Below are 27,395 nucleotides of genomic sequence, written 5' to 3'. Positions count from 1 at the left end.
TTCACCATTACTTCTTACGTGGATATATTTTATACAACTGTGTCGATTTACGTTGTAAATCAATAGTATCATTGTTTCAAATTGAGCCATTACACAATTAAATCCATGTACCCTAAAACACTTCACTTATTTTCTGCAGTTCAATCTGCGATTTTTGTCGCTCGTCTCGCGAGACCCGGAAATAGTGCTCGCAGTACTTCGATCCACTCATGTACCGCAAAAAGTTCTCGTCGTGTGTAATCACAATTAGCTGGAAATTCTTCTGCGCACTGCGTGCCTCAATTATGCTGCCCAAGCTGCGGGCCAGTGACTGGACGTTTTCTTCGTCGAGATTGGTTGTCGGCTCGTCGAGCGCAATGATACCGCAGTTCACACCGAAACACTCTGCCAGCGCGAGCCGAATGATAATGCTTGCCAGAACTTTCTGACCAGCACTGCATCGGCCCCGCATATCAAGTTCGACATCTTGTTTGACCATGCAGACCCGGTAGTTATACGACCGATTAGCTTTTTCGGATTCATCGTCTGACCGAATCATGATCGTGTCGACGTCAGTACCACTGTACGTCTTCTTCCACAGCTCATCGATAATACGATTGATTTCCTCCATTTTCAAGCTGTGGTACTGCATGATGGCGCTGTCAAGAGATTTCATAAAAACACTAATATCCGCAACTGCAGCTATCAAGAGCTTCAACTCTAACCGTTTCTCGCGGTACTGCATATGAACATCGCGAAACTCAGTACTCATCTCTTTCTCTGCTCGCTGAACTTGGTCCTGCATCTGCTTGATTCCTCCCAGCTTGCCACCATACTTAAATCATTAGCATAGTCATATAAATCACAGAATAATCTTACCTCAGCATTAAGCTGGTTCAATTTTCCACGCAATCGACTGATGTCATCGTCATACTTTCGCTTCTCCACGTCCGCATTCTGCCTTCCAAGTTCGATAATTGTTTGCTTCAAACTCTCGATTTTTCTTCGAACTTTACGCAACTGAATGTTATCTTGGATCTGTCGCTGCTGTGAGCCAGTGTTTGCCAATTGTCTTTCCATCTGATTCGCAATCTCATTGTCACGTTCAAGAGTAATGCTCAACTCCCTTACAGCTACGTCGTATTTCGCAGTCGTCGACTGTGCCCGCTGTAGTCGTTCGCTCCGATCGCTCTCGACGTACCTCCGGATCTCAGCATGAATAATTTCAAATTCATTCAAACAGTTGCTCAGTACTGATGCGTTCTTCAACGCTTCAGCCTCAGACCTCGCGAAGTGTTCGCGTGTGGTCTTAAGAATCTCGGATTGAGCCTCGAGATCGGTGTTGGCGATGCCGAGTCGTTTGTACAAAATCTCCATCTGTGACTTTGTTTCCTCAATCTCTCGCTGAATCATTTCAACACGGTTAACCAGGTCATGTTTGGACTGCAAATCCGCGACTTTCTTATTCAGCGCAATCTTTCGATCCCGCATCTGGTTCTCGAGACCACTAATCAAGTTTCGTGACCGTTCCTTCTCTTCCAAAATCTTTGTCAGTTCTTTACGGAGCTGAGAGATCGTATTCGTTACAGCCTGTCGGTCATTTTCAATCTCTTCCAGCGATCTTCCACTGCCAGAGTCATTCAGTTGCGACGTGTACTCCGCAATTTCCAATTCTAAATCAGAGAGCTCCCTTGTTGTGCGCAAAATATCCGATACCGGTCTTCGAAGTGCTTCAAGTTGCTGAAGTTCTTGTTTAAGGCCGTCCACGTTCCACGTACTCTGCTCACTCTGCTTGCGAGCAGTGTTCAACTCGTCTAGCAGCTTCTCAAGCTCACGCTCACTTTCAGGCATTGCACTATCAAGTTCACGGTACTTTGCCACATGCTTGCCAATCGCGTTGGCCTGGTCGTAATCGTCCTCGGCTTCTTTAATCGTGGCCAGCTGCCAGTCGCTGTCTGTCAGTTTGCTTAAACGTTCTTTGACAATGATTTCAAAATCTTTGAACGGCAGCGCGCCTTCATCATCACTCTCGTCACTGTCGTAACGAATAGACTGGTGGCACAATGAACACCGATGAGCTTTAGCAGCGTCTGCAATGGCTTGTTTCAGGTACATTTCAATAAACTTGCGCTGCTCATACTCCCTGCTGTTATTAGCTAAATATTAAAACCATACAAACAACATACGCTCGCTGGCTTGTCAAGTCGCCGGCCAATCCCTGCAGTTCCTGCTCATATTCGTTCATGTCCGTGTTTGCTCCAAAGAAGTCTTCGTAAGTCTTTTTTAGACTTGACATCTCTTCTTTCTGCTTCTGTAGTACTGCCTTGGCCAGACTGTACCGTGTCTCAATCTTCGACAATTCTCGTAAAGTGCCTTCTTGAATTTTGGTGGCCTCATCCAACTTGACATGGACGCTCTCAACACTGTCCTTGTAAAATGTTTCAAACTGAGAAGATTCTAAAGCAGAGCCTGTAAGCTGCAAAAACTTGTCCTTGTTAACAGACACCAGCATGACCTTCACTTTCTCCCGCTTGGACACCTCGTCTTTGAGCAAGCCAATCTTAGCTCGCATGTCTGCTCGCGTATTTGACAGTGAAAATTCCGCATTGATCGCCTCTAATCTTTGTTCTTCGCTCTGCAGGAGTTTTGCTTTTTCCGTCTGAATGGTAGCAAAGTCGCGTTTGTCAAAGGCCTCCGTGGCTTCCTTCAGTTTTTCTATCATGCTGTTGTATTTTTCTTCGTCATATGCAATATCAGACTCGTCTACCATCACCGTGTCTATCTGCCCTTGTAACTGGTGAATGTCATCCGCTCTTTTCGTGTTTGTGTTTTTGTACAGCGATAACTTCACCTCAAAGTTCGATTTGCCGTCTCGTAGGTCTTGAATAAACGACCTAATTTTACCCAAGTCCGTCTCGGCCGCGTCCTTGACTTCTTGGACACGGTTTGTCCGAGCACGTACTGCCTCTTTCAGCTTCGCACGAAATTCCTCGACTTGCAGATCATCCAATTCCATGTCATATCCTGGAATGTTATGCTGGCTGCTGATGTGTTTTGCGACCGTCTCGCGTCTAGCCAAGCGCGCAACATGCGCCTCTGCCTCTGCATTTAGTCGACCTTCTTCGATAAGCGCATTCTCATGCTTTGCTTTTGCTTGCGAAAGTTGAGCCCGAGTGAAGTTAAGACTCTCCTTCAATGCGTCTAAAGCTGCACGTTGCTGGTTTGTGTGCTGCTCAAATCTGGAGAGCTTTTCAAACAGCATTTCATCCGTTTCGTCCAACTCCACGAGAGAGATTTCCAGAGTATGCCTTTGTTCATCCAGTGACGTAAGCGTTGACTTGTGCTGTTCCAACTGGGACAGTACGGCTTGGAAATCCTGCCGAGACTGGAACCGCGCCTGCAGCTCTGCGTCGACCTGCTCCATCTCAGCGTTGATTTGCTCCGCATCCTCTTTGAACTGCGCGATATTAAGAATAAGCTCGTCGGTACTGGTCCGCAGCCGGTCGGCTTTACTCTTGTCACTGCTGATGTGCTGCACGTCGCGTTCCAATAGTTTGACTTGATCCGAACGCTCTTTCTTGATTGCTTTGCACGCATCCAGTGCCTTTGTATACTTTAACGCTTCAAAAATTTCGTCAAATTTCTTTTTCAATGCTGCTGGTTCCGAGAGCGGCCAAAGACTATCATCCTGATGACAAAACACAACGTAATCCAGAATCGCTTTATAAACGCCAAGCAGTTGCGGCATCAAAGTATCGAGTTCAGCACACCGAGTACTGATATTTGACCGCTTATCGCCGTTCACGACTAGTTGCGCTTCCAGAGTCTTGAACACCCGCGAATTGTTCTTCTTCATCGTGACCTGCATCGACCGGGTACAGATCATGGCCTGTCCGTTTGTAGACGTGAACCCCAACTTAACCTGTGCCAAAACTTCAGTTTCGTTGGCAATCTTGGGGTCGTGAATAAAAGCGCCGCCTTTGCTGTTTGGCGGTAAGTCGCCTGTGGTAGCGTACCTTAAGCATTCGACAATTGTCTAGAATTGTTAATCCAAACAGAAACTCCCTATAAGCACAAGCACGCACAGTTTTCCCTGATCCATTGTGTCCAACAATCAACGTCAGCGGAACTTCAAAATAGATTGTTTCTCGCCTTGCACTATCAAATGATCGCACGCCTTGAATCGCTAACTACATTTTGTCAACTTTTCTGATCTTTATGTTCATTTCTATGACGTTAAATACCCTTTGAATAGTAGACCTAATGCAATGTTAATATCCGCGTTTTACTGACTCTACAATGCTTACATCTTGACGGTTTGCTGGGCTGGTACAGCGAATGCCCGTTTGAGTAAATTGACATAGAGACAGACGTGCACGTGACACGTAGACCGACGCGTAATTTTCGTGTTGCCTACACTTATAACAAGGAAATAGTGAACAAGAATCAAAATATCACAATCAGTACGGACAAAAATGCATCCAAATTTATGTACATTAACAAAAACTCCAAAACCACCTATTATGACAAAATTATGACAAAATTCTAAACGCTGTCGAGTCCTGCCTTCCGGCCGCGTTTCAGTAATCCCAACTCGTCTGCTGCGGCCGCAGCGTGAAAAATGGCTTTTTTTTCCATCAGATGCATAGGTCCCTCGAGGGGCTCAAAGTATTCATGCAATCGAAGTGCGACTCGCCGTTTGAGTAGTGGAATTGAATACGCTCTGGCCAAATTGAGCAATCCACTGAGGACGTCAAGGTCCCAGGACTGATCGAGTGTGCCAGAATACAACCATTCAACCAGAGCCAGCACGATTTCGTATCGTTCAGGAATGAAAAGAACGCGACTACGCTCGTCGGCAGCTCTTATGTTGTAGCGGCTACTAGATTGCACCAAGGACTTGTAATAATCACCCCATCGCAAGTCTAGAACTTTGCTCAGCACGCCAATTCTGGCCGTGCCTGATGTAAATGAGCCGCCGTCACTATCAGACGAGTTATCACCCGACTTTGCTCCAAAGCACACGACTTCCATATCCGCCAAGCCGCTGGCTAGAGTGTCAAGTCCAATTTTCTGGCCAGACAGAGAGAAAGCAACTCCAGTGTCTGCAGCGTTCGCAACAACGCCATAACTAGCAACATCGATTTCCAAAATATCAGCAAAATTCGTTATCCGAAAATTGTAGTCTTGCAGTAATGAAGTAGATGATTCAAGCTCCCCTAGTAAAATTTGCTTACACGTTTCCACACAGAAGAAAGAAGTGTTCCAAGATGATGAGGGTGTTGAGCTATAGTTTAAATCCGTCCAAATTTTCGAGCGCATGTTATACGAATACACAGCGTATTTCTGTATAGCTGTAGTAAGATATATGCCCCCGATGATGACGTTGTCACCGAGCATACCACCAGATGGGAATCTAAGAAACGGCGGTCCATTTGTCGTACTCATGGGAACTTGGTTGAAGGCAAGCGACGGCGGCGCAAGCATGTCGAGCGAGAACTCTGCTTCATTAAAGCTCTGATTGGAATAGAGATAAATAGCTGAGTTTGCGTGGACAGTCGTAGATCCGGTAGCGGCATTGAAAAGCTGTGAGTGCGAAGTATTCGTAGACGCGGATATCAGTGCTGATCGATATGTGCCATAACCTCGCGAATGTCGCCTGTCTGACGGGATCGGTCTAGGTCTGGCCCAAGCATCTCTCCGTATGTCGTAAACCGCGATATCAGCCAGATAATTGTTGTCAAATTCCTGGCCTCCAACAAAGAGCAAAGCAGATCCGCATACGCCAGCACAATGCGCCCACCTTGGACGGACAGGCGAGTCGTGAAGCGGTGGACGTAAAACAAGCCACCTACTTCTTCGCAAATCAAAGCACCACAGTTCATTTGTAGCAGAGTCATCGTCGATCATTCCGCCAAATATAAACAGCCGCTCGTCGTAGTATGAAATTGAGTGAAAGAATCTACCTGCCGGGCCATAATCTTGTCGTCTAGTGCCATCTGTATCAGTAGGTGCGGAAGGAAATATCATTGACCAGATGAACGTTGTGAGATCAAGCATATAAAGTGACGATGAGAGTTGCCCAGTACTAGCGACTCGCCCACCATGAACAATGATCCTCGTACCGTGAATAGTTACGGCAGGTCCTATCAAAGGCGGTGGAACCTCACCTTGAAGGTGGTGAACAGCAGTCTGCAGAGTGTCTGTTGCTGCCATTACAGACAGTTTTCCACCCAAAACAATGAAGCAATTGAAATATTTCTATCAAGAAGAGTTTTGGTGCAGGATCTCAAGAATATACAGACTATGGAACGCCGCAAATGGACGAACAAGGGCACGAACCAGCCTACATACAATACAGCCATTTGTGTGATGAGACGCTTTGACCAACTTACGATTACATAAAGAGTATTAATATAATTTATTTGAATAATCAATTATAATTTAAATGAATACAATTTAAATGCTGTAAAATATGATATAAATAGTAATTAACCCAGTAGAGGTTATTCCGAAGTGTCTTTCTTTGATCCATGAAGTCATATTTTTCTAGTAAAATAAGGTTAAGGTTATATTGTTGAACTTTAGCTTGCTGGCAATTTAAAGTTGTCCGGGTAACTAATTTGTTAAGCGAGAATCACAGGCCTTCCTTCGTATAGGCAAATGAGCACTAAAAGATACGTAGGCTGGATTAACTAACGTACAGTGTGTACAAAGACGTACCATCACAATTATTCAACTTGTTCTAATTAACCAAAGAATTCTTATTTGTAATCACAGATTAATCAGGAAATACTAAATATACAAAAATTATAACAATAGTGATATAAAGATGAGCAAAATTATACATAATAAATATCCGTGTACACGTTGAAGATAATGTTACGTTCTCGTAACATGAACTATAAAAGCGATTGGAAAAAATGAAAGAAAGCAAGTATCCCATATATATATAATCAAAACACTGATAGACATGACTCCTAAATATCTCCCTTTTCCATCAAGTTGGCAACTGATTTAAACAATAAATTCAGAAAAAACACATTCATTATGGTATGCTCCGAGAGTGACCATGTCTGTATTAGTAAAAAGTCAGTGTCTGTACGGATCACCAAGTAGTTCACCCTATAACATACTTCGTCGTCACTGGTTGTACTTTCTTCTTCAAACTCTTCGACCACCGCAAACCGCAGGCGTTGCATAGAGTCTTTGGACCTTCTGGTCCCTTTCGCCACTCTGGACTGTCAAGCGTGCCACACTCCTTGCATACATACTCCTTATCATCTCCCAATTTTGATTTCTAAAGATGTCAGTAAATCACGACAAGCAGAATTAGTCATAATTTACCTTTGCAGCTCTTGTATCAATATCCAATCCAGCCTTGTTCTGAGATCTTGTAGGTGACACATGACTGAGTGAGTAAGCTCCATACTGTTGATCAGAGGATGAGGCTGTAGACTCCACAGATGAAGGCGAAGATACTGACTTGAAAACACCAGCATTCAATGTATCCGAGTTGCGTCTACCCAGTAGCCGATCTGCCGAAGCACTTCCAGTATACAGCTCTGAGCCCAATCCGGTCCGGATTGAAGAAGGAGAAACAGTACCTGGCTCAGCAGCGTTCCTTAGTGCTTCCACCATATTCCGTAACCGTATATTTTCAAATTTGTGCTCCAAAAACGAGTCAATCAGAACTGAGTTCTTCGTCCGGTACGGTCGCGCAATAAGAAAGAAGCATTTAACCGTCTGATGGTCCTTTGACTTGCCATTGCTATTTCCGTTACTGCCTCCATTCGGGGAGTTTGAATCTGAAGGTCCGAACTGGGCCCGGCCCACCACTTCGACTAAAATTGTTGTAGTATCCTTCCGTTTAAACCGACAGAAAATCGAGAATTTACTCGAATCACTTAAAGAATCTGTAGCCGCATGGTTAAGTTCTTTTGTGAAGTTTTCGCAGTCTTCTGCCACAACGTATTCTGCTAGAAATTTGCCTGTGAACTCCGCAACCGAATAGCCCAACATTGGTGAAACCGAGGGCGAGACGAATAGTACCTTACCGTACGGTGATAGTACATGTTGTAGATCTGGAGTATTCTGTGTAATGCTTGTGATGTAGGATAGAGTCGATGAAGATATTGGCTGTGCATGTGTTGTTGTTATAGATTCATCAGCTGCAGTCGAGCTAGGCAAGACCGAGGTCGAATACTGATTAGGAACATTGAGTGGAATATTGGGAGGTGTGGGCGGAGCTGACGAGTCATCGTGAAATACATAAGGCATCATGTTCTGGTTAGGCCATTCGGTCACTCTCGCAGACGTTACTGTAGTCGATGGTTGGACTTCTGGTTCTGAAGGTAAGTCTGTATGCATAAGTAGCTGTCCGTACGACTCTGACAGGGGTAATGGCAGCAACTGACGCGGTCTCTGAGGGTCATCTTGACCTGTATCTTGAGAGAAAAGTGGCGTTTCGTGAAAAAGGTTAGGATCATGACCAAAGACGTCTATATTGACCGAGTTGTCAGCCAAGTCCAGTTCTGGATAGGCAGCAGCCAATTCATGGGCGTAGGATGAGTCCATCAAAGGAAAGAAAAAAGATAAGTAGACTCCAGGTTTGATTTGATAATAGTAAGAAAAAAGTCAGCAAAAAAGGACGATTAAAAGTGCGAGAGGGAGCAATTGCACCGTGAACAAATATGACTTTGTATGTGAGTAAGTGAGCAGTGAGTGAGTGAGTGTGGACCGACGTTGAGCAGATTTGACTTTGCGAATTCGACTTTGCCGTCGTCGGTCTCGTTTAGCCTCGGATTAGGCCTAGTCCTGAACTTAAAATACATGAGGTCTCCCTCCTTATAAACACAAAACCCTTACAATATTACATCTATTATGAGCCGCACCAATTTTTTGTTCCCAAATTCATCTTCTCTTCGCTTCGTTTTTTGAAAGTCATATTTCACACTGAAAAATGCCTTCGACTCATAATCGTGATAAGCCCTGGGATGTTCCTTCAATAGACAAGTGGACAGAACCTGAATTTAAGCCTGAAGATAATACTTCCGGTCTGCCGTTTACCGAAGAATCTTCTTTCGCAACTTTGTTTCCCAAATACAGAGAAGCATATCTTAGACAAGTGTGGGGTGATGTCACAAGAGCTCTCGAAAACAAAGGTATTGGTTGTGTACTTGATTTGGTTGAAGGTTCCATGACTGTCAAGACTACCAGGAAAACGTACGATCCAGCTGCCATTCTTAAAGCTCGTGATCTTATTAAGTTACTGGCACGAAGCGTGCCTTATCCGCAAGCAGTAAAAATTGTTGAAGACGACAGCATTGCATGTGACGTTATTAAGATTGGAAATTTGGTTGGCAGCAAGGAACGGTTCATCAAGCGAAGACAACGTATTCTGGGGCCGAATGGAAACACACTCAAGGCACTAGAGCTGCTGACCCAGTGTTACATTCTTGTGCAAGGAAACACAGTTTCAGTCATGGGTGGCTACAAAGGTCTGAAAGAAGTCCGCCGAGTGATTGAGGACTGCATGAAAAATGTTCATCCAATTTATCACATAAAAGAGTTAATGATCAAGCGTGAACTGGCAAAGAACCCTGACATGGCAAACGAGTCATGGGACAGATTCTTGCCCCATTTCAAAAAGCGCAACGTCCAGCGCCGCAAGCCAAAGGTCGTCACCAAAAAGAAGACATACACTCCTTTCCCACCAGCTCAGCAACCAAGACAAATCGATCTTCAGCTCGAAAGTGGAGAGTACTTCTTGTCCAAGCGAGAAAAGGCCCAACACGCAGACGAAGAACGCGCAGAAAAACGCGAGCAGAAGAAGGAGGAACGTAAACGTGAGCGAGAGAAGGACTTTATTCCTCCGAGTGAGGAGCCAGAACATGTTCCTAAAAAGCACAAGCATGAACATAAGCACAAACATAAGCATAAACACGAGTCAAAGGATGAATAGCGACTGTATTATATTAATGAACACAAGTGATTACTATAACCGCGTAGCGAAAATATCCGTATTACAAACTAAATCCCAAACAAAAAAAATGAAACGCTCATCACTCAAATAACACCTAAGGCGCCAGAAAATCATGCCGAACATTAACAAACGCACTTTGTCCACCTTGCTCAGCCAGCTCCCGCATCAACATCGTCGTGTGCTGGATCAACCGCTCTAATGGCGCAACTGACGACTTGCCTTCGCTAACAAGTATAGCCGAATTCAAGTTTTCGGCAACAGGATTCCGCCCGTCGACATCCAATAGATACGATACTGGTGAATTCATAGGATCTGGGTACGCCATCAATGCAAAAATATCGCTCAGTGCTTTCTGCACATCAATACCCGGCAAAGTCGGGCTCTGGGCCGCAAAACTTACGTCACGGTAATCCTCATGCAACTCCTGACCGTAGCTCAATGCTTCACTCAACAACTCATTCACACTCGGCTTCTCTACACTTCCGCTCAGACTGTCGTCTTTCATGTCGGCGTCACGCATCTGCACATCTTCGCTATCCGCTTCTGACGCACATTGCCGCATCAGTTCAACAAACTTGCGGCACTTCAGCTGAAACAGTATGTCAGGTCGCTGTTCAAACACCTTTGGAAAAAAGGTTTCCGTCAGCTTCAACGCCATGTCAATACTTCCGCTCAGCACTGCTGCTCTAATCTTCTGTCGATTTATGGCTTCCACATCCTCGACAATATCGCTCTCGCCAGCTACTCCTGCAGTCCGTGACGGACCAAATGCACTTGTCTCTTTCTGAACATCTTCCGAGAACGCGTGCACGGACCCAACGTAGCCGTTGTGTGCTAAATATGATGATATCAATCTATGGATGGTCTGTGTGATTGCAGTGTCTGCCGACGTGGCGCCTTTGGCAGCCAGTGACTCTAGTGGTGGAGGGAATGCATTGATTTGTTTGTACGTCTTTGCCTTTTCTTCGCGCATATAGGACTCAATATCAAACAAAAATGGCTCTTGTCCAAAATTTGCAAAAATATGCTCTCCATTCGTTCGCATGCCGATTGCTGGGTATAACGTCCCTTTCAGGTCTTTGAACGCGGTCTCGAGCGAGATGCCGTTTTTTGTATAAAATGCAGTTCCATTGCGGAAATTAATACCACAGCCAATGACGTCGTTTGTTGAAAACTGGGGTCCGTACGACTTGCCACTTTGCTGGCACGCAAACGTGTTTCCATCATCTCCATGATATCCCCAAGAATCCATGACCCAGCCTGGCATTTTGTTAAGTAATACTCTCGGTCCGCAGAACCCAACTGCTATGAACCTGTAAACGTATAAGCATGAAACTGATATGTCAGAATATTTAAACATACCCGTCTTTACCTCTAGACAAAATCTTGATCTCAAAATAAAACAGACCGCATTGAGGTGGGATCGGATGATTAGCACGAATAGCTGCGGCTTCTTGTTCAACACTTTTGGACGATGAGCCCACAAACTTCGCTTCGAGCAAGTCATGCGACAAATCAATCGACTGTGACACGCCTTGCGGGCTCCAGCATGACGGGATCTGAGGCAGCACGTCCTCATGGACGGCCGCGTCTGACTGAGCGGACCAACTGATCTCCATGTCATCGCCGTCAGCAGACCTGTGGTTCAGTTGTGCTGACGCGTCTGTATTTATAAACTGAGTAAAAGGCGGATGTGGAGTATGTTGAGCCTCAAAAAAAGCCGGCGATGTACGGGACGGGACAGTTGAATTCGCCATCACGGCCGAAGTTTGCAAGTTCTGAGCCATTGCAGCCTGACTCGCAGCATCAACGGAGTTCGCAACGCGGTCAGCGTAGCAAGTGCATGCTAGATATTCAGGCAGAAAGTACTCGGCTGGAGCAGGAGACGCGGTACCGATGACATGGGCCGAGGTTGTGGTAATTGAAGTGTTTGATCGAGAGCTCTTTCCTGGGACAGGATAAGCGAGCGAGGCCATAACTGCGTAACTGCAATACGATTGTGTAGCAGCTGATACAACTTTGAACTAAAAAGCACAAGTCTATAGGGTTCAACAAGGATATTACGTGGTAATGCTGAATGAGTAAGCTGGTGAAGTTCGATCCAATTTGGCTGTGGAGAGGACAGCTGGGACAAAGGTGTGGTAGCTTAGGTGTAGTTAGAATTTAACTAGTAAGGTGTTTATACGCTTACACTGTAAACACATAGATTGGCTTAATTATGCATACTCCCCCACGATACCTATGGACAAGATGATCTCAATTTTCTCGAAATATCGGTAAACGAACGCGTCAAGTCAGAATGGTCGCTGCAAATGGCGGGAAATCCCGTGCGGTCATTCTTAAGATTAGCCCACAGCTTCTGATGCAACAAGAACAGGCAATGGCTGCGTCTTCAATTACGTCCGCGTCGTCTCCGGCTCCAATGCCATCTTCACCTCTCCTTGCCCCAGCGTCACCGCGTCCAGAGATTTCTACAGGTCCAAAGCAGAGGAGCAAGAATGCGTCTGGAAACGCGCCAAAGCGGAAACGGTAAATTTGAGTCTGTATTTTCGAGTCTAAATCAGCTAATAAGAAAAAAGGAAAGCAGAACCACAATCGTCTCCTGGCCTTACACCGCTTGATCCTCCTACTCGTCCGGCTTCTGCGCTTGGGGGATCTCCAGCTGCAGACTCACTGTTTCCTTCAGCTCTGCCCACTGGCGCAACGACACCAATAAACAGTCAATTACAACAACAAAACCACCACGCGTCTCACACAAAGCTAGGTCCTAAAGCAAACCAGGGCTCTATCAACGCGCAGTTACGAGCATTAGACCGGTCGGGAAAGCCTTGTCGGCGATGGACGAGTATTCCACTTGAACTCAAAAGTTTCACTGGCTGGGAGTGGTCTGTCAAGACATGGTACGGAGGACCGCGAGATGCATCGACAGACACAAAAATTTCGAAGTCTACTGAGAAAGTACCTGTTGCCCCTTCAAACAACCTGTCTGATGTGGCTACTCCGCTTGCGCCTGTACCTCTTACAATCACACTTCCTGCACTAAGCTCGCTTCCAAAGACAAAAGAAATCACAAAAATTGAAGATTCCTCAAAGAAAAACAATCGGAGGTTTCCTGCTGCTTTATTAAGACAGTCAGTAGACGAATTTGAGGTGGAAGAAGATGAAGCATAGCTAAATGTACATATAACTCTTATGTAATAAACTGATATCTTGAAGAACTAACAACTATAATGCCTTGTTAATTTGGCCAAGAATAATAATACAGAACAAAGTGTGGTCCATCACCATTCCACACTCACTGGAATTATGTACATAGAACAACAAGTAGAATGAATACAAAAAGAGGCAAATCTTGGACAAACAAAACAAAAAAAGGGAATTATTAAAATAAAAGCCTAAATAGTTTCGTCCCTTCAATATTCAACTCACTTTCTCACGTTGTGTTTCGATTAGTCAAACTCCCTCCCTCTCTCTCTCGTACCGCCGCCGCCAGAGCGCAAACCAACCCACAACCGCCACTTTGTTTACTCTGCGAATGCAATCACTCGTCATTAAGCTCCTCGATATCTTTGTAATGGTTCATCATGTGTCTCCTGTACTCGGCTGGGTTTCCGTCCCATAGATCAGCAGCCCTTGAAACTCGTTAGATTATTCGCAGTTATCAAATTCCACGTACTGTGCGTTCAATGGCGATGCATTATTAGGCTCTCCTAGCAGTGACTGCAAGCTTAGTAAAATAGTCTGCACATTATACACGGCCGACCATTGCTCCTTCAAGATGTCTAAGCAGATATTGCCTGACATGTCAACGTTTGGATGCCACATTGGCGACACGAAACGAATCACTGGAGCCCTGTACGGATAGTTGGGTGGAAAATTTAGTGAAATCTTGTAAGTAAGACCTTCATAAAACTATACTTGAATCAGTAACCGAGTTGGCTGGACTTCATGTTGTCACATACAGTGCCATCAGGACCAGTGATTGTACCCGACCATTGGCACACATTAGAGTCTGAAACTGGGAATGCACTGATTCCAGAGACATTTGACATCTACAGTTATAAATCAGTACTAAATCATCAGCTTTGACACGTGAAACCTACCATCAACTGCATGAGTTCGCTTTGCAATCTCTTGGTGACAGAATGACTGTCGACGTGCGAAGGGGGGGCTTCCTGCATCTTTCGAGATGTTAAAGGTGCTACCTGTGGGTTTTGAGATTCCATAAATTCTTGATCAAGTTCGGCTTTGAGCTACCGTGTGTTTAAATTCACAAATCCAACTGGGAGTAACTAATGTGACCACTCAACACAGTTAGAAAAGGTTAATTGATGAAGCAAATAAACTAATAGTCTCGATAATATTCAACACAGTAACCTATTTGTTACTATATAAAAATCAAATACGAAATTATCAAGAAAATAGAGGTAAAGAAAGTGGTATCGTGAAGAACAGAAGAGGCCGAGGAGGCGGTTTAGACTAAACAAACATTAACCAGGGTTAGGTTGTTTACTAGTTGCCGTAGAAACGTCAAATTGACGCCGCATTCGGCATGCTTTTGGTTTAGCGTCTCATTAGTGGAATAATCAGTTTACTCAATCCGTCAAATGTAAACAAATATGGCTTTTCGTCAATTTACTTCTATAGTATACCTGTTTCGTTCATACCACGCAAAAATGATACCAATATACCCAAACATAAATAAGACTGCAAAACAAGAAACTCACGGAGCTAACTCGCTCGAATTATGCGAGTCTTCCGTTAGCGCTTTGACATTATTCCACCGCGCAATCCACCTGTTGGCGCGTCTAAAAGCTGTCGCCAGCGACTGGCCTTCCTCACCAAAATCATTACCCAAATTCGAGTCTCGCACTCCAGACAAACTGCTCATTATATGACTGTTAAGTGTAGAGATGTCAATATTCTTGCGTTTGTGTGACGACGCAGCAGACGCCATCATCTCAGCGTTAAGCAATGTCTGCTCGTCCTCCGACTGCTCGAATGGGTCGCGCGTACGGATTTTCTTCCAGGTCCGCCTCATTGCTCCTTCATTGTACCGTGCTCGTTTTCGCCGTCGGTCGGAAACTCGTGTCAGATGGTCAATCTCAATTTTAAACTTCTTTTCTCTTCTCTCTGCCAGCTCCTGTGCCGCAATTTCGGCTTTTGTCTGTTTCCTGGCATGTCTAGGTGGAGGTTTCATTGGAATAGGTGACTCTGCAGGTATCGTTCGCTGAGATGCGTCGCTCGAAGTTCCAGCATCATCGCCTTCTCCTTCCGGACGGTCCGAGTTCAGCTTGGTAACAGATTCGCCATCTTTCGTAATGCTTTTCTTCGGTGGCCGTCTCTTCTTTGCTGGACGTGCACCCTCTTCAACTTTTGGTTTTACTACTGCGTCTAATGATAGTGCAGCGGCAAGATGCTCTGATTAGTTAGCTCTGCGTATATTCCAGCAGAAAGAAAACTTACTTTGACGTTCCTGGACCATTCGTTCAGCAAACTCTTTTTCCGGACCTGAGTCCACATTCTCAAGCTCGACTTGTTCCGGAGTTAAAGCCACAAACGCTGGAATCTTCATTCCGCCTTCTTGGCCAAACCCGAAAGGATTTGACCGTAATTGTTCCGGACTGGAATCTGATTCCAAGTAGACCCACATCAACCACAGAAACGCTTTAGCTCTCGAGTCGCTGGACAAGGTTGTGTTCATAATAAAATCATAAAATTCGAACGGTTCAACAAAAAAGATGTCTGTGACACGTCGAGCATACGTTGCTAAAACGAAAACAAGATTAATTGGATTTGTTCGCGGCAGTCGAGGTTGTAGTAATAACTGGTCAAGTGTGCTAGGCTCGGGTCGATCTTCGCAAGCACCTTTGAGGATACTTTTCAATCTCGGTGCGTCTTGTAGTTGTTTGTATGCAGTTGGATCTGAATATGTTTGCAATGAAGGAATGGGATGATATGTTCTCAATTGAGCCCGCATTTCCGGAAAAACTTATAAAGCAATCAGCATATATTCTGACAGTAATTAAGTAAATCATACAATTAAGAGTAGTGTTCATTCTGCCGATATTGACGAGTAAACAGACCATAGCTATATTAAGACCAGCTTGTCGATCTCCAAGCAACTTTTCCCGAAGCACCCGAGACGACTTTGACGAGCGGGCCATAGCATCAATGTAGATTTCTGAGTAAGTATGATTCGGAGTTCCATCGTAACTGTTTGTGAAGACACGAGTCTCGTCGTAAAATATTGCTTTCAAAAAATCGTACTGAATGTCCTTTCGCCATAGTGGATCTCCGTCTTTTTTTTTTATGTGTCGAATCTTTGAATTGATGAGCAAAGTCTGTGAGCGCGCACTAGGCCTGGCCACGGCAGCGACTTTTGCACCTGAATTAGTTCCATTGGGATGATGGCGATGATGTTGACGATGCGTTGAACTGCTTCGTTGAGGTGCCAACATTGACAGCGGCTGACCAGACTGGTCTGTCTGCTGAGCCGGCTCAACACTGGTCATTTGACAAATTAACTTCTCTCAGCACATTAAACGTGAGATAGAACAGAGGTGAGGTGGAGAGTTTGATGGGGTTAGGCGAAAGGGATGGGTGGGGAAGTGAGCGAGTAAGCAAAGGGCGGGTAAAGATTTTAGTGATTTGGACAAGCACGACGAACGCGAATTTGGCACCGGCGGGAGCCGGGAAAAGTGAAGGGGGGCGCGCACTGCGGCTCACACGCCAAAGAGTCGCGATGATGCCACATCAAATGGCGGTGCATTAAGTGCATGTGTGTAACAAATTTGGTGTGTTAACTGTACAGGTATTAGTGCACAAAGGATAGAAAATTTGTGAGAATCGACAGCGCGCGTGTAAGGCAGAAACTATTGAAGGTTGCAAATAGGCAAATTTAACTGTTTATTTACTACTTGAGTTGTACTTTAAGTCGATCAAGGTTTCTGTGTAAGTACTGATCTGCTTACGTGATTTAATCTGTACAACTGCAGTGCCAGAAAATCTATCTTTCTAGGTCTCATACTGATTGGAACATCTAGATATTTTACAATCATGGAGATTGAAAACGGAGTCACTACTCCTCCTGTGTCTGGAGATGAAGCTATAAATGTCACCAAGACTAAATCTGTTACTTTTGCTGAACCAGAGGCTTTTTCGGACGATGAAGGCCTTGACGACAAGCCAGTCGGCCTTCCTCCTCAGCCTGACGACATTGATATTTCAACTTTGAACCCTTTAAGTATAGAGATCATTGCTAGGTAAATCATTTTATGTGAAGACAGCGACAATCCCTAATCTTGTATAGACAAGCGACCATCAACATCGGCACAATTGGTCATGTAGCCCACGGAAAGGTATTTGCAAATAAGGCAGTCATCACATACAGAATTTAATCATTCTATAGAGTACCGTTGTCAAAGCTTTATCGGGTGTCCAAACTGTCCGATTCAAGAACGAGGTTTGTCAAGCAGCACAAATTCACATCTACCCATTTTTCTAACACAAGACAGCTCGAGCGAAATATCACAATCAAACTCGGCTATGCGAACGCTAAGATTTATAAATGCGACTCGCCAGAGTGCCCACGACCAGACTGCTACCGGTCGTTTAGATCTGAAAAGGAAATCTCTCCTCTTTGCGAGAGACTTGGATGTAACGGACGGTACCAGCTGTTGCGTCATGTCAGGTATGTGCACTCTCTAGCAAGATAGTGAATGAAATTCTCACTGTTTAGTTTTGTCGATTGCCCTGGTCACGATATTCTTATGTCTACTATGCTGTCAGGTGCTGCCGTCATGGACGCTGCTCTGCTTTTGATTGCCGGAAACGAACCGTGTCCTCAACCCCAGACCAGTGAGCATTTAGCCGCCATTGAAATCATGAAACTGAACCACATCATTATTCTTCAAAACAAGGTCGATTTAATGCGTGAGGCGAACGCTCAAGAGCATTACCAGAGTATTCTCAAGTTCGTCAAGGGAACGGCTGCAGATAAGGCTCCTATCATTCCCATTTCAGCGCAGCTTAAGTACAATATTGATGCTGTCAATGAGTACTTGGTCAAATCTATCCCTGTCCCTCCTAGAGATTTTTTGGCTACTCCAAAGTTAATTGTCATTCGTTCGTTTGACGTCAACAAGCCTGGTTCAGAAATCGATGACTTGAAGGGAGGTGTTGCTGGTGGTAGTATTTTGAGTGGAGTTTTGCGGTTGGGAGATGAGATTGAGATCAGACCTGGTATCGTTACCAAAGACAAGGAAGGCCAGATTCAGTGCCGACCAATTTTCAGTCGAATCATCTCTCTCTATGCTGAGCATAACGACCTCAAGTTCGCCGTCCCAGGTGGACTAATCGGTGTCGGTACCAAGATTGATCCTACTCTTTGCCGAGCAGATCGTCTTGTCGGCCACGTTTTGGGATCAAAGGGCAAGCTCCCGGAGATCTACACAGAGATTGAAATCAATTACTTCTTACTGCGCCGGCTGTTAGGTGTCAAGACAGATGAGAAGAAACAGGCTCGTGTACAGAAGCTGACCAAGAACGAGATCTTGATGGTCAACATTGGCTCGACTGCCACCGGTGCCCGTGTCGTCGGTGTCAAGGCTGTGAGTGTTTTTGTTTTTACCTGGTGTAGAATGATATACTAATTAAGTAGGATCTGGCTAAGCTCCAGCTCACATCTCCCGCTTGTACCGAAATTGGAGAGAAGATTGCTCTGTCTCGCAGAATCGAAAAGCATTGGCGGTATGTCATTATTGTTTGTAATAATTTTAGTTACATTGCTAACATTTGCAGATTGATCGGCTGGGCTACAATCAAGAAGGGTGTGACCCTGAAGCTCGATTCTACTGCATAGGCGTTTACAATTTTAGTTTAATGTAACGTTTTGTTTGTCTAAATTAAAAATAACAATTAAAATAAATTTATACAACACCTTTTGTAAACTGCATCTTGGTACTAAACCCTCTAATGGCACGACATTTACGCGTCAACGCGACGTGTCTCCTCAGCAGCAACTACGAAGCGTATTGGCGTATTGACACACACGATATGGCTGACTCGGGCGAGCTTTCAAAGTTACGTTTGCTACGTGCCACGATGGAATCTGTTCGGTTGCTGACGAAAGCAATCGTGCAGGATCTTGAGACTGCTCGAGATAACTACAAGGATTTCACTAGTAAGTGTTTACCTACTTGGTTAATTTGCAAATGTTAAAAACCATATGGGCGAGTTGAATCGACTGGAATCGGTCACGAAGGAAGTTCAAGCGCGTGCAGAATCGACAGGGCCGTTGACAGATCCACAATCTCGATAGCATTTACATAGTAATACAAACAAAACTAATCAACGTCTTCATACATCACCATCTCTGTAGCGTCGGCTGGTAATCGATTCCAGGATGTGTCTCCGGCGTCGCGTCCGGATCTTCGCGCCACATTTTTATACTCTTATCTGCCTCGCAAGTAATCAGACGCAAGCCAGTATGATCAAACGTGCTGGCGAAAATACCGTTTTCCGAGTCCAGCGAGCCAGGCACGGCGGTGGTTTCGATATCCTGGAACTTGCGGCCTGTTTTCCAGTCAAATAACGCCATGCTACCGTTGTCGCCGCCGCTGAACATGACGCCGTCGCTGTTCGTGCTCAGAGTGTTGACGATCGCATTGTGCTGTGGCTGGTAGTTGTGCATGAATGAGCCCTCCGGCAACTTCCACTGCTTAATGTTGTCCGCGCTTCCGCTCGCAAACGTGAACTCGGTCGGATGCATTGTCAGGGCGCGAACAGACTTCTTGTGGTGGGTCAATACGGTCTGCGTCTTACCTGCTGCCAGATCCCACAAGCGTACCTGCGCGTCCATGCTGCCGGAAATAATCTGTGGATCGGCTTCTTGACACTTGACTGAACTGATTGTACCTTTATGGCCGCTCAGCACGTGAACCGCCATCCTGGTTCGCATGTCCCATACTCGCACGACAGCATCTCTGCCGGCAGTTACCAAGACATCAAGGTTGGGATGCAGGTCCATCGCGTAGACACCGCTCAAGTGCCCATGGTAATGGCGAATGACTTTGTTTTGCTCCAAGTCCCAGCACTTCACCATCTTGTCTTCGCCGCAACTAAACATGTAAGGATGTCTAGGCGAGACTGCAAGTCCTCTGACAGTCATAATGTGACCAGTGAGCGTAGTCTTAAGCGTTCCGCTTGCTAAGTCCCAAATCTTAATAGTTCTGTCACCAGCACCTGTAGCAAACCACTGGTTGTCCGGTTCAACACACACGCTCCGAACCCATCCCAAATGACCCGATATGACTCTCATTAATTTCCATGGAGCATGCCACTCTGGTTTAATTTGGGTCATGTTAGCACGGCGCTCGGCAAGAGCTCGTGACCCTGTGCCAGAATCAAATATCGACTTGTGAAGTGCAATCTGATTGTTCTCTGTCGCTTCGACCTCCTTCGGCTCGGCTCGAACTGTCTCTGTCACTGCGACTTTTTTCGCTGGTTTTTCTGGCTCTTCTTGCTCGTCTTCCTCTTCTGGTGCCACCAAATCAAAATCATTTTTGGGTTTCGGTAGACTGTTGAAACCAGACTTGAGCAAACTTTTGATGTCAAATTCAGATTCTCCAATTGCTGGTGTCTCTTCAACGTCAGTTATGGCTAAAACACTGGTACCGACATTATTAGTCTGAGGAGCTGGCAGCGCAAGTTTGCGGCGCTTTGAAATTTGTTCTGCCTCTTGAAGTCGCTGCAAACGTTCTGCTCTGGCCATTGCCTGGCGCTCGGCGGCTTCTGCCTCCTTAGACTCGTCTTTTGGCCGTCTCTTGTGGCTTGCGTTGGGGTCCTCTGTATCTTTTCGCCGCGCACCTGATTGCCGCGTTCGGTGGTCGAAAGCTTGCTTCTCGGTGTGATTCTGATTGATTTCCTCCGTTGTATCGTAGAATCCAGCCGCAGGTATGTGTTCAAACGGGATATCTGCATTGTAGTCCATTTCCTTTTTATTTTTCTTTATAAGCCGAACACTAGATTGTTAGAGTTTGCATTTACTATCAATAACGACTTACTTTATACCAGCCTGCTTCAGCTCTCGCCGCTTTTGCAAGACAGCTAGTCGTCGACTTTCTTCAAGCAACCGTTCGCGATCTTTGCGTTTGGCTTTTTTGCCTTGAGTGTTTGCCAAACGAGCTCTTGCCTCAGAGAGCATTTCCCTTTCGTCTTCGTCCATATCAATAGCGTCTGGACGAGCCGGTCTAAATCAAAGTCAGAATTGTCAACCTCTACTAGCAGTATATATCCCACTTTGTCTCTGGATCTGGATCAATTTCTCCGGGCCGCAACTTCCGCACTTGATCAGGCGCATGTGCTTCATCGCCAGGACCGGCCAAACTAAACTCACCACTCTCGACAGCCTCTGCGTCGTCCAGCAGCTTTTGATACCGTTCGAGACACTGTGTCGCAGTTCTACCAACAATAGGGGCGATCGTGCGCCACTGTGTCGGCATCAATTTTGCCAGATGGAGCAGTTTCTCGTCCTCTTCGCGGGACCATTCGATTTTCTTAATTGACGGATCAAGCCATTCGTTCCACCGAGCCTTGACCTGTTTTGCAGTCTTCCGGGCCAGTAGAGATGATACACGAGCCCATTGATTCAAACCATACTTTGCAATACTATAGTTATTAGTGTTTCAAATTAAATAGATATGTTCAAAGTGTGCGCATACGCTGCCCGTAGAATCTCATCTGGTAGAAAGTTAGTATGGCGTTATAGATGGTTTATATAGACGTACCTTCAACATTTGTCCATACGCCTCCTTTGATATATGTTGGCATTTTATAAGACACTACTATGAGTGAGCAGCAGTCTAGTTTGCGGTAGTACAGAGTCCAGTATTCTTTCTATATGGGATCTGTTCCTACAAGCAAATATATTTAGCGTACATATTAATGCGTTTATGCCGTAAATACCACGCCAGCATGTACATAAGCACATACAACGTAGTAATACGTGTTTGTATTGTTTTAAAGATAATAAAAATGTTCTATTTGTTTTCGTGCTTTATTGTTTTCATATTAAATCATATTTCAATTATCCCTAAATTCCGTTGACTCCAAAACAGATTATTTTTAGCTGGCGTTGAAGGCAGCGTATATATAGGCATAGAGAGTAAATAGTAGTTGTAGAATTAGACCACCTATAGTCTACTTTTAGATTGAGTGGACTGAGCAGATTGCTTAGACCGGCATTTGGCACATCCTCCTGTACCACAAGACGGCTGACTCGGCTGAATCTGGTAACCCCACGATGCCGGGTGAGAAATTTTCGAATCCCACGTACGTTCAACTCCGGATCGAACTGGTCGCATGTTGCTAAAAAACACAGGATGTAAGACTGCTGCATCATGAGATGTGTCGATTGGAGAATTTGGTGATATGACACACGAATTTGCCGTAGTAGGATCTCGGGATGACGACAGTGTCTGTTGATCTTGTTAATCGCATATCTTTGTCAGTTTGTTGTTAACTTACAGGTCTTTTTTGTTGAAATATAGAAAACATTCTGATACAGCGAGAATAACTGTGATATTCTCACTTGTCTCGTACTAGGCTAAGACCAAAGATCTAAATCAATTTGAACGGGATTTACCGCGAGCCGCGCAGAAAAAAAGGTTTCGAGAATCCGGGGTAATCGTGTGAGTAAACAGTTTTTATTTTTTACTCAAGTTTTTCATTGTGGGTAGACAGTATGTTCGTCAATAAATAATGTATCCATTTTTTTTTTTTAAGTATAAAATTGTTTGTGAATCTTTCATGTCGGGGTTTGTCAATTAAATGCGAGGTTGATTTTCGTTTCATTTAAATTCATGTAGCGTGTAGTGGCAGATTCAGTAGGTATTCGGCTGCTATGCCAAACAATGAACAAGTAGTCTGAAGGACTGTTTTATTATTGGTTAATTATTTACTATGAGTTTTGTGTTCATATTACCTAACTGGATTGACAGGTAAATTACTATACTGTGAAATACGTTAAACATATTCTTATGATAGTACCGGGCGCAAGCGCAACTTTTAACTAATTTTACTTCTCTTCTCCTTCTCCGTTACAACTAGTTTTAACCCGCTTTTGCTATCTTTTATTTGTTTCTGTATATAACAGTCTTAATGAGCAATTTGCATTTTCATTTCAAATATATTTGAGTTTCCTCATTGACCTCTCGAGCCTCACGCGTCGAGGCCCAAAATTTGTTTTTTAATATTCGCGATTCTCGAGAGTCAGTTGGTTTAATCGCAAGACTCAATTGTATGAAATGGCAGACTTAAAACCGTTGCTCGTACTAAAAAATAGTATATTTCGCCGTCAGTACTTATCAAAAGACATCTTTCCCAACCCAACCACCTTGACCGTCAACCCCGGCGAGAAATGGGTAATTACCGGGTCGAACAAGTCAATCTTGCTTGACTGTTTGGCTGGGAAGAATATGGCAATTCCGTCATCGTCTCGGGTCTACCCATTTTTGAATAGCAAAACGTGGCCTGCATCAGTCATGAAGCTGATTTCGTTCAATACAGACGTCAAGCCGGCATATTTGTCTGCAAGATACGAATCGTACCGCGAGCCCGAAGACGTGAGCTTGATGGAGTTTCTCAAAAAAGCGCAAAATCAATCAAGAGACGGTGTACCAACGACACTGGATAAGGACGAAATATTCGATCAGGTCGTTAAACGGCTCAACTTGACTCCGCTGCTGCATCAGTGGATTGTTACACTGAGCAACGGACAGACCCGACGTGCCAGAATCGCTCGTGGCTTACTATCAAGCCCAGAAGTTTTACTCGCAGACGAGCCGTTTTGTAAGTTGTGGTTGCTCGATGCGACAATCGCTAATGACTGCAGTGGGTCTTGACCCTGCAGCTACCAGCTCGCTGTCGGATATGCTGGGCGGATTGGCACCAAATCCACACGTGATACTTGGACTACGAGTACACGAACCGCTACCGGACTGGGTCACTCATGTTGCGCTGGTAGACGACACAGGTGTCACTGCTGCCGGCACAAGAGCTGATATGAAGAGTACATTACAGACTGCTATCGACAAGCGCGAGAGCGTGTTTGTCACGAGCCCGTTTGATTTTCAGAAAGCAGAGTTTGTGTACTCTTCGAAACCAGAAATTAAAACGATTATAGATATAGACGACATTACAATTGCATACAGAGGAAAAGTCGTGCTTAAAAATTTAAAATGGGTTGTCAAACGAGGTGAACGATGGCATTTAAGAGGCAATAACGGAACAGGGAAAAGCACTCTACTGTCGTTATTAACGGCCGATCATCCACAGTCATGGAATTCAAAGATTAGACTGTTTGACAGTCCGCGCAAAGTAGGACGCCAGAATTACTTTTCAATTAATCGTGACATTGGACACGTGTCACCAGAAATTCACGCGATCTTTCCGGTGACTCTGACTGCTTTCCAGGCCGTTTCGACTGGTTTTACAATCGGAAGCTACCTTCCACCGTCAAATGTTACACATATGGCAGGAGGGAGCCTGACCAAGGACGACCGAGATGCGCGGATCAAGATGTTTCTTGACCACTTCAAAGTCAGCGCCGACAGTTTGTTTTCAGACTTGACATTGAATGATCAGAAACTCGTTTTATTTATGAGAGCAATCATCAAGAACCCGGAGATTCTCATTTTGGACGAAGCGTTCTCGGGCATGAACGATGAAAGCATTGCCAGATGCAAGAATTTCGTCGACGTTTGGGGAGGCACCGTGATTGCGATCGGGCACGTCGACGACGAAATTCCGCGATGTTCGAAGTACATTCGACTTCACGGAGGCGAGAATTTGGCTGAAATAGGGGACATTAGCAGTAGCATATAGATATATTGCAATAAATGCATTTGAATTATGCACACTTATAGCATATACACGTATACTTTTCATACATATTTTATAATTGGGAGCAAGCGAGCGCGGGCAATCACGGACCAGCAGTTCTCGCCATCCAAACATTTTTTTTCTCGGCCAAAAAAACCACTTCGGTTTAGTAAAAAAATTCAGCATTTTTTTTTGTTACAAAACATATCAAGAGCCAAACTAAGAGCGTAAGTGATTTCTGTATAGTGTAATTACTGTCTGTGACTTCTGGTCAGGAACTTGCGATAATTTGCGTGGACTGTACAGAGTGTGGAAAAGCGGGTCTGACGAATCTAGTCTGTTAATTGATATTTTTAGACGACTGTAACTTGCTGTGAAATTGTACAATCATGGGTATGTGTAGGGATCGAGTCATTTCAGTGACAAATATTGATCAGATTTAGCTCCAAAAAAAGGAAAGAAGATGGCATTGACAGACTTTCTTCAGGATGACCGTATGTGGTTAATGTGGAGCTATCAATGAGGCAGGTTACTTAATGCATTTTACAGAGTATGGATCGTCTTGGGCAGATGATGATGAATTGCCTACAAGTATGTTGCCTGGTTTATCGTAGCAGTAATAAGTACTAACGCGCTGATAGCTGTTGCAGCCAGTATGATCATTAATAAAAGTCCACAGGAGTGGTTATCGCTAACAGATTATTAGCCGAGAAGCTTTCCAGCGAACGGTCTACAGGATTTGGCGATCGCCCCGCGTATGGTGACCGCAATGACAGATATGGTGGCACAGAGGAGAGAGGTAGCTTACAATTTTTCAGACGGATCGGGAAAATTGCTAACACTATTCAGATTACGGACGTATGCGTGAACGCGAACGCGAGCGCGAACCTCGCACAGAGCGAGAGCAGCTGCCTGTTCCCGACCACCCGCCTTACACTGCGCACGTGGGCAACGTTGCAAACGAGATTAGCGACGACTCTGTCATTGCTGGATATTTCGAGGGACTGAAGATTGCGAACGTACGTCTGGTTAAAGATAAAATGGACCAGCCGAAAGGTTTTGCCTATGTCGAGTTCCAGGACCGCGAGTCGTTAGTAAATGCTCTTGATCGTTCTGGTGGAGATTTGCAAGGACGGCCCGTCAGAATCAGTGTTGCTGAGCCTCGTAAGTTTTTTCGCGTTTACCGGGATTTAAGTGTCTAAACGTTGTATAGCCAAGGAGGATCGTACCCAGGGAGAATGGAGGAGCGGAAAACCTCTACCCCCAATCGAGCGCGACTCTGCCGATCGACCAGGCCGTGGCGAGCGCCGTGTTGTTTCGGACGGCAAGGTCCGTGACTTTGATAGCTGGGAGCGTCGTGGACCTTTGTCCCCTCCACCACCACGGATGCGTCGGACCAGTGGCTTCAGCCCTAACCGTTCTGGAGAACGCGGACCTCGCGAGCCGCGTGAAGAGCCCGAAAACTCGCGATCATTCGACAACTGGAGAAGCGGTAGTGCGTTCGAAGCGTCCAGGAAGTCTGCCACCCCGAACCGATCGCGCGAGGGTTCGTCGACGCCTGGCGAGGACGCGCCTGCACCCCGTCCTGCTGAGCGCAGACGGCTGAACCTGAAGCCCCGCACCCAGCCCACGGAGGCGACTGAGGCTGAAGCTGCGCCTGCTATTGCCACGACTGCGCCTGCCAAAGCGAGCCCGTTCGGCTCCGCTGCACCTGTCGACACGGCCAGAAAGATGAGAGAGCTTGACGACAAGATTGCTGCTGATGCAGCCAAGCGCGCAGAAGAGCGCCTTCAAGCTCGAGAAGCTGCTCGAGAAGCCGCTGCCCGTGAACAGCACCGTGAAGCGCGTCCCGAGCGCGACTTTAGCGATTTGCGCAAAGAGAGACCGGCTATGACTGGCCGAGGTGGACATGGTCACGCCCGAGGTGGTCATGCACATGCCACTGAGCGCCGACCACGGACGGCGAAGGAGGCCGGGCCGTCCAAGGCGGAGGTCGTTGACCCTAAGAGAAAGCAATTTGACTTGCTGCGAAAGGTCGGCGCGTCAGACGATTTCGTTCCTGACAACGACGAGGAGGACGAAGCCGTTGTTGGCGAGAGCGGAATCAAGATTGCACCTGCGCCTGTCGAGGCTAAGATTGCAGAGAACGCCGAGAACGCTGCGGCAGCAATTGCTGCGATTGCGGCCGAGGGTGATGCAGAGTGGTTGGTTTTGCCTCAGAGCAAGTCGGGCGCTAACGGAAAATGAAGAGCGGGACTTGATGGGGAGGGATAAAATACACATAAGTGGACAACAGCGTGTATGTGTATAGGAATTTATTGATGCCGTTTCATTATTTTTATGGTATACAAAAAGTTTGCTCATTTTACTTTTGACTATTTTCTTATTTTTATTGTATTTTGTAACAATTGTATTTTGCACGTTCGCATGTGCGTAGGATAAAAAGAGCCAAATGAAAGTTTAGATGTTCCCATGTCAAAATGGCATACCTGACGCAGTCAAATGAAGCACGCAAAGGGCAATAAAAGGGAATAGAAAAGTGGAGTTT

The 27,395-nt window shown here is 45.4% G+C and overlaps 14 protein-coding genes across 14 annotated transcripts; 5 read left to right on the top strand and 9 right to left on the bottom strand.

Annotated features, from left to right (window-relative positions):
* Positions 1 to 59: 59 nt before the first annotated feature.
* V1512DRAFT_230079 (AAA domain-containing protein) lies at positions 60 to 4,409 on the bottom strand. Its single transcript, XM_066913937.1, has 6 exons — positions 4,287 to 4,409; positions 4,224 to 4,239; positions 4,065 to 4,169; positions 2,166 to 4,015; positions 859 to 2,122; positions 60 to 814 (listed from the first exon to the last, which is right to left on the bottom strand). Coding segments are annotated over exons 1-6 (3,939 nt in total). The 5' UTR covers positions 4,289 to 4,409; the 3' UTR covers positions 60 to 112.
* V1512DRAFT_267582 (uncharacterized protein) lies at positions 4,410 to 6,284 on the bottom strand. The gene has a single exon (XM_066917315.1). The coding sequence runs from the start codon at positions 6,193 to 6,195 to the stop codon at positions 4,525 to 4,527; it is 1,671 nt and encodes a 556-aa protein (XP_066769467.1). The 5' UTR covers positions 6,196 to 6,284; the 3' UTR covers positions 4,410 to 4,524.
* Positions 6,285 to 6,722: 438 nt separating this feature from the next.
* V1512DRAFT_267580 (uncharacterized protein) lies at positions 6,723 to 9,035 on the bottom strand. The gene is made up of 3 exons (XM_066917314.1): positions 8,848 to 9,035; positions 7,327 to 8,801; positions 6,723 to 7,279 (listed from the first exon to the last, which is right to left on the bottom strand). Exons 2-3 carry the CDS (start codon positions 8,554 to 8,556, stop codon positions 7,100 to 7,102), a joined length of 1,410 nt encoding a protein of 469 aa, XP_066769466.1. The 5' UTR covers positions 8,557 to 8,801; positions 8,848 to 9,035; the 3' UTR covers positions 6,723 to 7,099.
* V1512DRAFT_87255 (uncharacterized protein) lies at positions 8,749 to 10,000 on the top strand. The gene has a single exon (XM_066918543.1). It carries the CDS (start codon positions 8,942 to 8,944, stop codon positions 9,941 to 9,943), a length of 1,002 nt encoding a protein of 333 aa, XP_066769465.1. The 5' UTR covers positions 8,749 to 8,941; the 3' UTR covers positions 9,944 to 10,000.
* Positions 10,001 to 12,078, bottom strand: V1512DRAFT_87245 (concanavalin A-like lectin/glucanase domain-containing protein). The gene is made up of 2 exons (XM_066918542.1): positions 11,327 to 12,078; positions 10,001 to 11,277 (listed from the first exon to the last, which is right to left on the bottom strand). Exons 1-2 carry the CDS (start codon positions 11,938 to 11,940, stop codon positions 10,059 to 10,061), a joined length of 1,833 nt encoding a protein of 610 aa, XP_066769464.1. The 5' UTR covers positions 11,941 to 12,078; the 3' UTR covers positions 10,001 to 10,058.
* Positions 12,079 to 12,209: 131 nt separating this feature from the next.
* Positions 12,210 to 13,309, top strand: V1512DRAFT_288025 (INO80 complex subunit Ies4-domain-containing protein). Its single transcript, XM_066918130.1, has 2 exons — positions 12,210 to 12,493; positions 12,544 to 13,309. The coding sequence occupies exons 1-2, from the start codon at positions 12,264 to 12,266 to the stop codon at positions 13,133 to 13,135; spliced, it is 822 nt and encodes a 273-aa protein (XP_066769463.1). The 5' UTR covers positions 12,210 to 12,263; the 3' UTR covers positions 13,136 to 13,309.
* V1512DRAFT_230067 (ubiquitin-conjugating enzyme/RWD-like protein) lies at positions 13,126 to 14,402 on the bottom strand. Its single transcript, XM_066913936.1, has 4 exons — positions 14,068 to 14,402; positions 13,927 to 14,016; positions 13,641 to 13,876; positions 13,126 to 13,596 (listed from the first exon to the last, which is right to left on the bottom strand). The coding sequence occupies exons 1-4, from the start codon at positions 14,188 to 14,190 to the stop codon at positions 13,506 to 13,508; spliced, it is 540 nt and encodes a 179-aa protein (XP_066769462.1). The 5' UTR covers positions 14,191 to 14,402; the 3' UTR covers positions 13,126 to 13,505.
* Positions 14,403 to 14,638: 236 nt separating this feature from the next.
* Positions 14,639 to 15,645, bottom strand: V1512DRAFT_267568 (uncharacterized protein). Its single transcript, XM_066917313.1, has one exon. It carries the CDS (start codon positions 15,162 to 15,164, stop codon positions 14,688 to 14,690), a length of 477 nt encoding a protein of 158 aa, XP_066769461.1. The 5' UTR covers positions 15,165 to 15,645; the 3' UTR covers positions 14,639 to 14,687.
* Positions 15,390 to 16,425, bottom strand: V1512DRAFT_212488 (uncharacterized protein; the record flags this gene model as incomplete). The annotated part of the gene is made up of 2 exons (XM_066913561.1): positions 15,390 to 15,955; positions 16,005 to 16,425. The coding sequence occupies 2 exons, from the start codon at positions 16,423 to 16,425 to the stop codon at positions 15,390 to 15,392; spliced, it is 987 nt and encodes a 328-aa protein (XP_066769460.1).
* A 403-nt stretch (positions 16,426 to 16,828) lies between these two features.
* On the top strand, positions 16,829 to 18,903 carry V1512DRAFT_230061 (elongation factor Tu GTP binding domain-containing protein). The gene is made up of 8 exons (XM_066913935.1): positions 16,829 to 16,918; positions 17,011 to 17,229; positions 17,277 to 17,325; positions 17,376 to 17,429; positions 17,482 to 17,657; positions 17,706 to 18,576; positions 18,627 to 18,715; positions 18,767 to 18,903. The coding sequence occupies exons 2-8, from the start codon at positions 17,024 to 17,026 to the stop codon at positions 18,825 to 18,827; spliced, it is 1,506 nt and encodes a 501-aa protein (XP_066769459.1). The 5' UTR covers positions 16,829 to 16,918; positions 17,011 to 17,023; the 3' UTR covers positions 18,828 to 18,903.
* A 365-nt stretch (positions 18,904 to 19,268) lies between these two features.
* Positions 19,269 to 21,126, bottom strand: V1512DRAFT_87393 (WD40-repeat-containing domain protein). Its single transcript, XM_066918545.1, has 2 exons — positions 21,038 to 21,126; positions 19,269 to 20,988 (listed from the first exon to the last, which is right to left on the bottom strand). Exon 2 carries the CDS (start codon positions 20,955 to 20,957, stop codon positions 19,332 to 19,334), a length of 1,626 nt encoding a protein of 541 aa, XP_066769458.1. The 5' UTR covers positions 20,958 to 20,988; positions 21,038 to 21,126; the 3' UTR covers positions 19,269 to 19,331.
* On the bottom strand, positions 21,127 to 22,057 carry V1512DRAFT_87392 (Homeodomain-like protein). Its single transcript, XM_066918544.1, has 4 exons — positions 21,905 to 22,057; positions 21,754 to 21,807; positions 21,688 to 21,706; positions 21,127 to 21,634 (listed from the first exon to the last, which is right to left on the bottom strand). Exons 1-4 carry the CDS (start codon positions 21,954 to 21,956, stop codon positions 21,247 to 21,249), a joined length of 513 nt encoding a protein of 170 aa, XP_066769457.1. The 5' UTR covers positions 21,957 to 22,057; the 3' UTR covers positions 21,127 to 21,246.
* Positions 22,058 to 23,052: 995 nt separating this feature from the next.
* On the top strand, positions 23,053 to 24,929 carry V1512DRAFT_267557 (P-loop containing nucleoside triphosphate hydrolase protein). Its single transcript, XM_066917312.1, has 2 exons — positions 23,053 to 23,815; positions 23,859 to 24,929. Exons 1-2 carry the CDS (start codon positions 23,272 to 23,274, stop codon positions 24,848 to 24,850), a joined length of 1,536 nt encoding a protein of 511 aa, XP_066769456.1. The 5' UTR covers positions 23,053 to 23,271; the 3' UTR covers positions 24,851 to 24,929.
* Positions 24,930 to 24,959: 30 nt separating this feature from the next.
* On the top strand, positions 24,960 to 27,271 carry V1512DRAFT_288020 (uncharacterized protein). The gene is made up of 8 exons (XM_066918129.1): positions 24,960 to 25,074; positions 25,123 to 25,240; positions 25,291 to 25,341; positions 25,397 to 25,438; positions 25,489 to 25,500; positions 25,554 to 25,646; positions 25,697 to 26,011; positions 26,061 to 27,271. The coding sequence occupies exons 2-8, from the start codon at positions 25,237 to 25,239 to the stop codon at positions 27,092 to 27,094; spliced, it is 1,551 nt and encodes a 516-aa protein (XP_066769455.1). The 5' UTR covers positions 24,960 to 25,074; positions 25,123 to 25,236; the 3' UTR covers positions 27,095 to 27,271.
* The last annotated feature ends 124 nt before the right edge of the window (positions 27,272 to 27,395 follow it).

The sequence above is a fragment of the Lipomyces arxii genome, assembly GCF_038497795.1.
Source record: "Lipomyces arxii strain Phaff 12-163 unplaced genomic scaffold V1512scaffold_26, whole genome shotgun sequence".
Lineage (NCBI taxonomy): Eukaryota > Fungi > Ascomycota > Lipomycetes > Lipomycetales > Lipomycetaceae > Lipomyces > Lipomyces arxii.
The sequence above is the reverse complement of the archived record's forward strand: the minus strand, read 5'-3'. Positions and strand labels throughout refer to the sequence as shown.